This window comes from Arachis hypogaea, chromosome 7 (genome assembly GCF_003086295.3).
Source record: "Arachis hypogaea cultivar Tifrunner chromosome 7, arahy.Tifrunner.gnm2.J5K5, whole genome shotgun sequence".
NCBI lineage: Eukaryota > Viridiplantae > Streptophyta > Magnoliopsida > Fabales > Fabaceae > Arachis > Arachis hypogaea.
Genome location: NC_092042.1, coordinates 80,036,423 through 80,048,992, shown reverse-complemented (window position 1 = coordinate 80,048,992; position 12,570 = coordinate 80,036,423). Strand labels below are relative to the sequence as shown.

General features: G+C 34.4%; 2 protein-coding genes and 1 long non-coding RNA gene across 3 annotated transcripts; 2 read left to right on the top strand and 1 right to left on the bottom strand.

The window, feature by feature from the left end:
- The first annotated feature begins 2,330 nt into the window (after positions 1–2,330).
- Positions 2,331–5,155, top strand: LOC112703629 (protein IQ-DOMAIN 10). The gene is made up of 6 exons (XM_025755180.3): positions 2,331–2,537; positions 3,081–3,179; positions 3,506–3,685; positions 4,202–4,429; positions 4,513–4,626; positions 4,718–5,155. The coding sequence occupies exons 2-6, from the start codon at positions 3,102–3,104 to the stop codon at positions 4,967–4,969; spliced, it is 852 nt and encodes a 283-aa protein (XP_025610965.1). The 5' UTR covers positions 2,331–2,537; positions 3,081–3,101; the 3' UTR covers positions 4,970–5,155.
- Positions 4,066–5,106, bottom strand: LOC112703630 (uncharacterized). Its single transcript, XR_003154663.3, has 2 exons — positions 4,962–5,106; positions 4,066–4,870 (listed from the first exon to the last, which is right to left on the bottom strand). It is a non-coding gene; the product is annotated as an uncharacterized lncRNA (long non-coding RNA).
- A 2,585-nt stretch (positions 5,156–7,740) lies between the features above and the next one.
- On the top strand, positions 7,741–12,298 carry LOC112701680 (uncharacterized). The gene is made up of 4 exons (XM_072199785.1): positions 7,741–8,250; positions 8,993–9,215; positions 9,806–10,046; positions 10,287–12,298. Exon 4 carries the CDS (start codon positions 10,322–10,324, stop codon positions 11,369–11,371), a length of 1,050 nt encoding a protein of 349 aa, XP_072055886.1. The 5' UTR covers positions 7,741–8,250; positions 8,993–9,215; positions 9,806–10,046; positions 10,287–10,321; the 3' UTR covers positions 11,372–12,298.
- The last annotated feature ends 272 nt before the right edge of the window (positions 12,299–12,570 follow it).

The window sequence follows — 12,570 nt, the reverse complement described above, 5'->3', positions numbered from 1 at the left end:
AATCTAAATCAAGACAAACCAATTTCATTTTGCACATAAACACCCTGCACAAAAGGTTTTGTTTTCTGGCAAAGATATGTAACCAAACACCACTAACCTTTGGACTCAAATATTAGGAGTGGATGCCCCCACCACGTGTATTATGACACCACTCTTTTGTCATCTAAAGAACTTAAAAGATCTTTGTTAGATTTAGATGCACAATATATATTGTGTGTTCATCCAAGCCATATCATAAGATTTGATGTTTCCTTCATTTTTCACATTCAAGTACCATGTTTCGTTGGAACCTAACCAATGTGTTGGAGATAATTTGCACTCCCTCTCTCTCTCTCTCTCTCAAAATTTGAAGGGTGAGATTAAAACTTTCCCCTATATACCATAAGTAGCAAACAAAATCCATAACTATAAGGAAATAAAGTAGAGTATACTTTAAGGAAAGATTTTGAAATGATTTTAATGATCTTGATTTTTTTTAGCATCATTTTACAGCTTGATAAAAAATAAACAAATTCAACTAGAAAATTAAATATTTTCCTATCAATATCAGTCATTTAAAAAAATTACATTTTATTCTAAATTCTAGATTTTAAATTCTAAATCTTTAAACTTAAACCTCCAAAAAGTGAAATTAAAAAAAATAATTTTATACTAAAAAATTAACTAATATTATATATTAACTAATTAAAAATTAATTCTCTACTATATTTATTCAAAAGAAATTTAAGCAGTATAACAAAAAAGAAACTGTTGTACAAACTCTGAAAAATACGAAATTTTTTTTTTGAAATATGTTTGTCTTCGTCATACTTACTAATGTTAAAGTAATCTTTTATGGAATTATTTATCACCATTATTTTTATTATATTGTTTAAGTATCAACCTTTTTGTTTTAATTCAATATCAATTCCCTAGTAGTATATGAATTATGAAATACACATAAGATTTGCTGTAAGACCCTCAAGTAGAGGAATAACCAGAAAGCATAAAACACAGAAAGGATAACAGATTCTACAGACGGAACACTATAACATAAAGAGAAAAGGACAAATCGATTTATATCTTTTTGGTTTGTAGACATTTAAGTCTTTAAGAATTTAAAAATATATTTAAATTTTTGACCTCTTCAAAATCTGGACATATCAATCTTTAAGTTTAATTTGTCCAATTTTAAAAACTCTGTTACATGTATATTCATATCAACCAGGTCAGTACAACGGGAATTACGTTTGATTTTTTTGTTGAGTCTGACAGACTCAAGTGAACATGAGGAATCAATATGTCTAGGTTTTGAAAAGATTAAAGACTTAAATGTATTTTCAAATCCTTGATAACTTAAATGTCTGCAGATCAAAAAGTCAAAGAATTATTTGTCCTTTTTTCGAACATAAAATCAGAAATATTGTAAAATCAGGTAATGATCTTAGAAGTGTTAAAAATAAATAAGGATTTTTTTTGTACGTAGAGAATAATAATAAAATTCTAATTCATAATAATTTTGATGACAATGCCAGAAAAAATTATTGTATAATTATTGTTTGGTATTTGAGTGTATATGATAGAGTAAGTAAAAATAAAAAATCAATAAAAAATAAGTATTATATATATTTTGTTGCTGTTTTTATATTTACTATTAGTATTAGAATTCCTTCTCCTTTGAGATTGAAATCTTGCTTTAACAACTATCAAACAAAATAATACTAAATAATTTGATGGCTACTAACTAATTTAGAAGAGAATCCGACGTAAAAATGTTTAGTCTTAAATCAATGTATGCTTATTAATATTCCATGGTTATGTACTTCATAGTTCATTCGGTTAGAGCGTTGATTTTAGGGATGACAATGGATTTATATGGGTGGAGATTCTTTCCGCTCTTGTCTCATGTTTAGTAAAATGTCTCCCATCTCTATTCTATTCCTATCAGTCTCGTTTATTTTTTCGTAAAAATTTTAAATTTATTTTAAAAAATTAATACAACTATAATAAAATCATATACAATTCAACTAAATATATCAAATCAAATATAATTCAAACACAAATTTGCAAGTCCTCTTAGCCTCCTTTGCAAAAAATCCCAACAGATATCCACAGGTGTGGGTTTTTTTTGTGATCTCTAGTTGGTCTTATGGGTGGAAGGTCGCGAGTTCAAGTCTCTCAGGACCAAAACAGATTATTCTTGTTTTGTTATTCCAAGATTTTAATCAATGTTTCCTTGATGATGATATTTCATTTTCAAAAGAGCACAGCTGGGAAATAATCATATAATTAATACCTCCTCACCTCACCTCATCTTTTTCTCTTATTTTCCTCTTGTTATTAATTTCTTGTTTAGACTTCTACTCTTCCAAGAGATCAAACATCTCCTTCAATGTTGTTGGCTTGTCATTGCATTATTGAGCAATTCTATCTATCTCTCTTTTCCTCTCAATTTATGTCTACTCTTGCAATGTATCACTTCTCACTACCCACCATTCATCATCCTCTTCAAGAAAACTCCTCTGTTTGCTTTTTTTTTTTTTCCTTCTCTCTGCTTGGTATGTGCCCCTTAACCATTTCATATCTTTAGCTTTTATCCTTGGCATTCAATATGATTATGATTATTTTTTGTGCCACAAACTTTAGCATGGCATTATTTTCATGTTCTAAGGGAATAGGACTCATTTTTTTTTTGTTACTTGTGTGATTTAATGTTGTAAATTGTTTCAAGAGTTCTGGGTGCAACATCAAAAGAAATAAACATAGATTGCTGATTTTAATTTGGATATAAATTCCATGGTGTTAATAGAAAAGGCATCTATTATGATGGAATTTCGACAAAATAGTTTTTTCTCATTTAAAATATGCGTTTTGTTTGTATTTTTATTTTTAATAATTTTTATTTCTAATATTATATTATTGGATAGCCTCAATTCTCAAGTTTGCATAATACTATGGAAAGGGTTAATGCATCTGATAAGCAAGAATAAGGCTAATTATAAATAAGTAAATAACCAAATAATAATGTTCCTCCATCACACTAATGCATGGATCTATGAAGAAATTTACTATAAGTTGTTGGATGGAATATTACTGTGCAGGTTACTTGTTAATAAACAGGAATGGGTGCAAGGAAATGTTGTTGGATACTATTCAAACAGAAAAAGAAACCCAAAGAAGATAACTCCCAAGAAGAAAAGGTGATTTCTCCATAATTTTCTCCAAAAATACTATATGTATACAGAATATCAGTTCTTATGTATTTATATATAAATACATGTGATGTTTATTTTCAATATGTATTTATTTTAAAATGTATTTTATACAAATAACTGATTTGGTAGTTGTATATACGTAGCATTATTGAATTTTTTCTCTTCTATGCACTTTTCGGAATAATTAGTTAACCAAGTTGCACTTAAATCTGTTAAATTTATTATATATATCTTAAGTAAAAATAACAACTAAGAATTGAATTTTTAAAAGTTCCCTTCAATTAAAATTTTTAACCGCTCCTTGAATATAGGTAAACCCTACCGAAGAAAAGATAAACGAAGAATCGTTGAATGGAAAGCAAAGCAGTAATGAAGAGTCAAGTAGCATGATCCCTAATGAAGGTGGTTTGATAATGGACAGAACAGTTCCTTCAAGGTTGATTGATAATATTGCTGCTACAAGGATCCAAAATGCATTTCGCTCTTTTATGGTACAGTTTTAAAATAATCTCATTACGCATAACCATTTTTAATTGACAACTATATTTTATGCAGATACGAGTGTGTTTAGTGTACGAATGATGTTACTGGTTATAAATTAGTGAGCAATTTGTTGAGAAATCTAACATATCCAAATCCAAATATAGTGGCTTTTCAACGTATCAACTATGCAAAATTGATTTATCCATGTAAAAAAAGCATTTCATGTTGCTTATAATAGGAAAGTAAACACAAGATCTTGACAAATTGTCACAAAAATATAATTGCTAGATTTTCAAGGCTAGAAACTTGGCTGCATTTCTCCATGTTCCTAACAATTCCTTGTTGGTTTCATAGATCAAGTTTAAGTACCATGTAACAATGCACCGAATTGAATTAATATAATTTAGCATACCAATTTGAATCATGGGAGATGATACCATCAAATTACATTAGAGCATGATGAGTACACCAAATATTTCTCATAAAAGAACATTAAATGACACCCCTTCTGGCATACTATGCAGGCAAGAAGAACATTAAACCATCTAAAGGGGGCAGAGAAATTTGAAGCTTTGATTCAAGATCACCTGGCCAGAGAGCAAACAGCAACTGCATTAAGCTATATACATTCATGGAGCAGAATACAAGACGAGATTAAAGCTCGCAGAATCTGTATGATAACAGAAGCTCGTGTTAAGCAAAGGAGATTGGAAAGCCAGCTAAAACTCGAAGCTAAGATTCATCAGCTAGAGGTACACATTGTTTCAACCATCTTCTCGCAATCACTTGGTTTCTGTCTGTTTCTTGTAATGCTGTTTGGTAAAATGCATGCTAGGTGGAATGGTGCGGCGGTTCAGAAACAATGGAAGAGATAATTTCAAGGTTATATCAGAGAGAAGAAGCCGCAATTAAACGAGAGCGAGCCATGGCATATGCCTTCTCTCATCAGGTACAAACCTTGATCTACTTGCACCACATCACATACCAATTGTTATAAAGAATTCCACCACATTTCTAAAAGCATGCCTTAATTATTGCAGTGGAGGCCAAACTGTAGCCAATATTTCGGTCAGGCTTCGTATAGTCTCGGTAAGGAAAGCTGGGGTTGGAGCTGGACGGAGCGTTGGGTTGCGGTGCGTCCTTGGGAAATCCGGGTACGAGTTCATACCTCCAAGGTAAAGAAACTCAATAGCCTGCACCAAAAGTCCAAGTTAGATAAGATGGACGACAACAAGAGCAAAGGAAAAGAAAACGACACTTCGGAGTTGTCAAATAACTGTATACCTGAATAGGGTCATTTCTTTGAAGGCCTAACTATTTTTTCGGTTTGTTGTGTTTGTTTAACTACTTGGCTTGGTGAGAATCTACCATTTGGTGTGCAGAGATGCTATGGTTTTTGCTTCATAATGTATTGCCTACTATTTCAAGGTTGCACTAAAAGAAGTAAAGAGTTAAATATCAATAATTTCTATTTGAAACCATAAGCACGCAACCAATTACTGATTCATAAGTTCTTGAAATGGATTGAGAAATCCTCACTCAAGGAATCAACAAGTTCTAACTGAATAACAATGTATGAATTATAGTCCAAAGAAAATTTCTGAAGAACTACATGGCTTGAGTATAAAGTGAAAAACCATACTAAATTCTCATAATAGTGCTTAGATTCTCTGCTTTCACCAATTTGGTATTGTGGTCCTCGAGTCATGGATCTCAGGACCAAAATGGTGGAAGTCATGGATCTGAGAACCATTATGGGAATTCAGTCGTAAAAACCATAACAATATGAGCATAGCCACACAAAATTGCGTCAAAGGGAAAACCACAAAACATTTGATATATGCAACTATGCAAGATCCGCAAAACTGTTACATATTCTAGTTTTACTCGAAAACACACTAAAAAAATGCAAAAACTGAAATTTCCAAGATAAAGTTGTTTGATACAGGTCCAATTAAAGTAAAGAAGTAAAACTTTTGGAAAACATTATAAATTTTAAGACAGAAAAAAAAAAAAAGAAGAGATATTTTGGATTGGGATAGCCCGCGTGGCCATCACGGCCCCAGCAAGCAGAGAGAGGGGGGCTCTGACCGCGGGCAGTCTTCATCGCAGATTCCGACACAGCGGAAGGCCGCTCCTCCGTGTCCATCTCTTCTCGGGGCAGAGCCGCCTGCAACTACCTCCAAGGGAGGAAGAAGGGTTGCTCCGCCCCCGCCCCTCGCTGCCGCATTGGAAGAAGGGAGAGTTGTTCGGAGAAGGCAGTAACTTAGCCGTGGCGGATCTGCTCAGATAAGATCAAGTAGTGTTAGGGTTTACTGGTTTAGGGTTTCTTAGTGGCCTTTATATAGTTTTTACCGCATAATAACTTCGCTCATTAAATTTTTTTATTTTAATAAAAAATATTTGATAAATTGCAAGGTCATGAGAAAATCGAACCGGACCGACCGGATTAACTGAGAACTAGTTTTTTGATCGGTCCGATTAATTCAAAGAACCGCTTGACAAAAAAAAGGTGTGAAAAGAAATTAAACTGACGGTTAACCGATAAATCGTTAGAATCAACCCGATTTTTGGAGGCTCACCGGTTTGGATCCATACGCCTCAAAATCGCATCATTTTGTTTTTCTATAAAAAAAATAAAACACAAATCAGAAAAAGAAGATCCATCCAAACCCTTTCCATAATGTAAAAATTGGGCCAAATTAGTCGGATTGACTGAAAAATCGATGAACTGGATCTCCAATCTATCCGGGCTAATGTAAAGACCGTTTAAGGTCAAGAACTGGTAAGAACCGATTAAAGTCGATGAAAATTGGTCAAAACCGGTGAAAAACTGATCTAACTGAATCGTTCAAGAGAAAATTCTAAATTACACTATTTTATTCCATAGTATTTTATATGCTAATTATTAATTATATAATAAAATCACACAATAATTTTTTAGATATTATTTTAATTTTATATTCATTTATATTTAAATTAATTATTTTTTTATTATTCATAATTATTAATATAAATATTATTAAATATGTAATCAAATATTTTTATTAATTATATAGTTATTTTTTTATGATCATATAATATTTATTAATATTATTTTCAATAAATACACATAGTTTATAAAAATATAATAAATATAAAAATACTTTAATATAAAAATAAAATAAAAAATCTTTATCATGAAAAAATACTAGAATTTTATATACTTATTTAGTAACAATCGAATTATAACTTATTAATTATAATTTGTTGAAACTTGATTGTTTTTAAAATATTAATAAAAATATATATTTTAAATTTGTAACTATTTTATATTTTTTATTTACATAAGACCGATTCTACCAGTTCAACCAATAACTTATCAATTGAACCAATAAATCAATAAACCAGTAGTCTAACCGGTTCAATCATCAATTCGGTTCTTACGACCCTTTCTCCTTAAGTCTCTCTCGCGCATAGAAAATCCTAATACCCTTCTTAGAGCAGCCACCAGCCACCATCCCAAACTCATCACCCAAACAGTCAAGGAGGTCGTCTTTTCCTTGCCGTCGCACGAAGGGTTGCTGGTCCGTCGGTCATCGTCTCTTCAAGCTTTCTGTCTCTCTCTTTGAGCTCGTTTTCCTGTTCAAGCTCTCTCTCGTTCTCTCTGTCCAAGTTCACTTCTCTTCTCTGTCGCCATCACTTCCTTCCTTCTTCGCCGTCGGTAAGTACTTTTGTTTCAATTTATTTTTGCTTGTTTTGAGTTGATTCTGTGATTCAATTTATTAATAGTTCTGATTATGTGATTCTTAGTTGCTGGGTTTTATGATTCTGAGTTTGGATTTTTGGCTTAGTTTTTCTATTTTTGGATTCTCAACTTTGGATCATGGTTCTGAAAATTGGACCGGAGTGTCTGGTCGAACCGGTCAAACCGTGAACAGACAGTATTAATGATTCAATTAACCATATAAAACCACTAATTAAAAAACCATTAACGAACCGTTGAACCGGCCAAAAATCGGTTGGTCGGACTGAAACCGGAACCGGCTGGTTTAAATGAAACTATGTCGTTTTGGTTCCCTTCCGTCTTCATTCCAAAGTCCAAACCCCTAACAGCTTCTCTCCAAATCATAAAAGGAAGTTAAAACAGGAAACCCTAGCTTCCCCACCACCGCTGCAAGGGCTGCCGCCGTCCGTCGCGCCCAGGCACTACCATTGTCGTCTGGTCGTTCGTGCTTCTTCTTCCTTCAAGAATCGCAGCTTCTTCCTCGAGCTCGGCGCGTCAGTCCCTGGTATTCATCAGCTCCGTCGCGCCCTCAGGCACCATCGTCTTCGTCTAGTCGTCGTGCTCGAAGTCCCCAACCCACCAATTGCAGCTTCTTGCTCGAGCTTGGAGTCTTTGAGTCTACTCTTCGTTTGCTCAGCCGCAGGTTCTTCCAACCACCATCTTCTGAGTCGTGTTTGTCGCCTGGCCTCTGTCTCCGTCGCGCTTCTGCCCCTTTGCTCAGAAGAAAAACCCTTCTCCATTCCAATTTTCTTCCTTCGAGTTCAGAGAGCAGAAGCTCAACCAAGAAAAAAACCCTAGACTTCGAAGGTCAGTTCACTGCTAACTTCTTCTGCCTTTTTTATTTATGCCATGTTCAATGATTATTTGATTACTGATTATTTGAATGTTTTGTGTTTTAATTTTTTTATTGAATGATTATTTGATTACTAATGAGCTCTGGTTCTGCTGTGTTGCTGTTTTTGTGTGTTGTGATTTTTTATTGAATGAGCTCTGGTTCTGCTGTGTTGCTGTTTTGTGTGTTCTTTATTTTTTATTCTGTAAGTTAACTACTTGCCCTTTCTCTAGTCCATAGTATCTTGCAATTGCATCTGTTTGTAGAATGTGGGGTAGCTGACAACAACAAGGCTTCAAACCAGAATAATATAATAGTGTCTTGTAATGTGAACAATAATTCTGACTCTAAGATGGTCATAATCAAATTTTATGCACAAAAAAATGTAATGTGACACTGTAATGCATCATTTATGCTCTGTTCTGAATTTCTGATTTTTGAATAATCATTGATAAGTTGTGTTGTTGAAATTATTGATAAAAATGGCTTTGCTATGCTGCTGCTGCTGCTGTTTTCTAATTTCAGAGTCTGCTATTTTTGAATTTTTGTTGATAGATTTATTGATTTCAGGGTTTAGGTAATTATTTGTTGCTGTTTTTTAAATTTTGTTGCTGTTAAACAAATTGCTTGAACTGAATTGTGTGTTTCGAGGTCCTCTGAATCCTAGATCCCTTTCCAAATTAAAGGTTTTGACTTTGAAAAATTGCCCGTTTTTAGGAACCATTTTTTGCAATGGGGCTATTCAATATCTCTCAGAGCTCCAGATACTGAAAATTCACAGTTGCTTTAGATTAGAAGAACTTATTCTAGTCACAGAGATCGGTGAGAATGTTCTTCCAAAACTGGAGGTGCTGCTGCTAGCTAACTTGCCAAGACTCAGATTTGTAACCATAGACATGACATTGAGATGGTCCTCTCTAGAGCAAGTAAATATATACAGGTGCTCTTTGTTGAAATCTTTACCATTTTGCAAGTATAAGGAAACAAACTTAAGATCCATGTGGAATGAGTTGAAGTGGAGACACAAAGCTCAATACCAAGATTCCCTTGAATGAGCTTACATTTTAGCCATATTTCTTCATGGTTCACATTACTGTTTTATGAAGAAATAAAAAGCGAGTTGTGCTTGTGGCTGTTGCATTAGGGTGTTTATTTGTAATTTATTTATTATTTTATTCTAAAACGGTTTTTTCGATTGAATCACGGTTGGACCGGTTAGACCGGTTAGACCAGTGAACCAATGAACCAGTGACTAAAGCAGTTCGATGACCGGTCCGGTTCTCAGAACCTTGCTTTGGATGCTGAGTTTTCTTGAATACTATGGATAATCGTAAATTTTCCAAGCCCTTGAAGTTGATGCTGGAAAATTTTGAATCCAAGGATAATTTTGATGATGATGCTGTTGTTGATCAACAAAGTGAGATTTTTGAGTTGTGGAACATAGTTAAGGATAGGCTTGCATTGCCATTATTGATTGATCTTTTTGACAAAGTTGGATTGGACTTTCCACCGTGTTTCATGTCCCCACAGAACTTAGATGATGATTTTGGAGAGTTTTCCTAGTGTTGTTGTGGCTAGGGTGGCTTGCTTGAGGAATAATGACCTCTGGAAGAAGTTTGAGGAGGAGTTTGGGGAAGCTGGGAGTAGAGTGAAGTTCTTTAAGGAATATTTTGCTTTACACTGGGAATCAAAGAAGAGATCAATGCAACCGGATTTTTATGCATTATTTCGGCAAGAAGAGATCTTAATCCTTTTGGAAATTTTTTATTTTGTAAGTTTTTATGATTAAATATGGACAAGTTATTATGCGAAATTACAAAATTTTGAATTTTATTAGTTTAGAAATCATTGAATTTGGATGTTTGAAATTGTATATTTAACTAAACTAGTTCGACTACGGTTGGACCATTGAACCATTGAATCAATCACTTGACCGGTTCAGTTCTGGCAACCTTGGTTTTCTCTGTTCTGATTCTGATTCTTTCTTTCACGGTGCTTTTACCTGTATGAGGAAGCATCGACGGTGTGGCGCACGTGTTTGAAGGAATGGTGCCAACCCGAATAGCTTCTCTGTCTCGTTTTCGCCTTCATCAACACATGGGTACTCTCTTTCACTCCATTTTCAATCTTCCTCCTTTTGCTTCTTTTCATTTCCCCATATTTCACTTTACTTCTATAGTTAGTGCCACAAACCTTGATGATCATGATGATTGTGAGAGGAATAACAAAAGAAACGACTTCAGGAACTCCTTGATAGACAAGTGTAAGCTTGGTAAACTGAGTAATGTTGGGGAAGCTTTTGACTTGTTTCATTCTATGGCTATGATGAAGCCTTTGCCATCTGTGTTTGACTTCACTTTGTTGTTGGGTGTGATTGTGAGGATGAAGCATTACACAACTGTGATATCTTTGGTTCAATACATGTATTCTTCTTTGGGCATAAAACCTGATTGCTTTACTCTTAATATTGTGATTAATTGCCTTTGTCGAATAAAGTTGACGCCTTTCGGGTTCTCTGTTTTTGCGAGCATGCTCAAGCTTGGATTGGAGCCACCTCTGTCAACTTTCACTGCTCTCATTAATGGGCTTTGCATGCAAGGCGATGTGGCTCGGGCAGTGGGGACGCTTGAAAGTTTGAAAAGCATGGGTTATCAATTGGATGTTTACACTTATGGAGCGTTGATTAATGGATTGTGTAAGATGGGCGACACTAATGCAGCTATTGAGTGGCTACATAAGATGGAAGAAAGAGATTGTAGATCCAATGTTGTAGTTCACAGCACAATTATTGATAGTTTGTGCAAGGATGAATTGGTGTCTGAGGCTTTAAATATGTTCTCAGAAATGTGCAGCAAAGGTATTAAACCAAATATCGTCACATACAGTTGTTTGATTCAAGGTCTTTGTAATTTTGGCAGATGGAAAGATGCTGCTTCCCTGCTGGATGAGATGATGAAAGTGGGGATGATGCCAGATTTGCAAACTCTAAATATTTTAGTGGATGTTTTCTGCAAAGATGGAAAAGTTATGCAGGCTAAGAGTGCAATTGGATTTATGATTCTGATGGGTGAGCGGCCAGATGCCCTTTACCTATAATGCATTGATTGATAGACATTGTTTGCAAAAGGAAATCAATGAGGCCATGAAAATATTCAACTCGATGGTTACTAGGGGCTGTTTACCTGACATTGTAACTTACACATCACTTATACATGGATGGTGTATGATTAAAAACATAAATAAGGCTATGCATCTTTTGAATGAAATGGTCAATACTGGATTCGTTCCCGATGTTGTCACTTGGACCACTCTTATCGGTGGGTTTTGTTGAGTTGGTCGACCATTGGCTGCAAAAGAACTCTTTTTTAGTATGCACAAACATGGCCAGATGGCCAATCTCCAGACTTGTGCTGTTATGTTGGATGGTCTATGTAAATGCCAGCTTCTTTCCGAGGCAACATCGTTGTTTGAATTAATGGAGAAGAGTGGTCTGGATCTTAACATTGTGATTTATAATATTATGCTTGATGGAATGTGGGCCGTTGGAGAAGTAAAGGGGGCATGGAAACTTTTTTCTTCTTTGCCTGCTAAAGGTCTGCAAATTAATTTGTATACTTATAAGTTATAACATTATGGTTAAAGGTCAATGTAAACAAGGTTTAATAGATGAAGCTGAAGACTTGCTTACGAACATGGAAGAGAATGGCTGCCCGCCAAACTACTCCACTTACAATGTTTTTGTCCAAGGGTTACTAATTAAAAGAGATCCTTTAAGGTCCATGAAATACCTTCAAATAATGACAGACAAAGGCTTTTCAGTAGATGCTACCACCACAGAATTGATTATCAATTACTTATCCACTAATCAAGGAGACACTGCATTTCGAGAATTTTTGTTCCCAAAAAGATAGTACATTGAGTCTGGCCTTTTGATTCATCCATGTAAATAATACTAGAAAATCAATATCATTCAAGAGCTTCCAGCTGACAACTTATGCAATTATGAAGTTGATCCTTGACTTAGATCCTTTTAAAATACTCAAGAATTTGGTTTTTCGTATAACTTGTTGGGGATGTTTGTGAATATAATCATTCTTTAGCTACCCAACAATTATAGTATGAGAGTTGGGTTGTGTTTGGTTTAGCGTTAGAGAGGAGAAAAGTGAGAAAAGTGTGTTTAAGTTTCTTGAATGTTGTTTTTTTGTGTTTGGTAACTTTTTCTGCTCTGAATGTGCGGTTCACTGAAGCAAGAAGAAGTTGTAGTTTTTGTGTTCACTTAGGTAGCGTTTGTTTTC

Coding starts and splice junctions, on each gene's coding strand:
- LOC112701680 (XM_072199785.1), top strand. CDS start 10,322: ATGGTGCCAACCCGAATAGCTTCTCTGTCTCGTTTTCGCCTTCATCAA.
- LOC112703629 (XM_025755180.3), top strand. CDS start 3,102: ATGGGTGCAAGGAAATGTTGTTGGATACTATTCAAACAGAAAAAGAAA. Junction 3,180..3,505: donor ATAACTCCCAAGAAGAAAAG/GTGATTTCTCCA, acceptor CCTTGAATATAG/GTAAACCCTACCGAAGAAAA. Junction 4,627..4,717: donor CATATGCCTTCTCTCATCAG/GTACAAACCTTG, acceptor TAATTATTGCAG/TGGAGGCCAAACTGTAGCCA.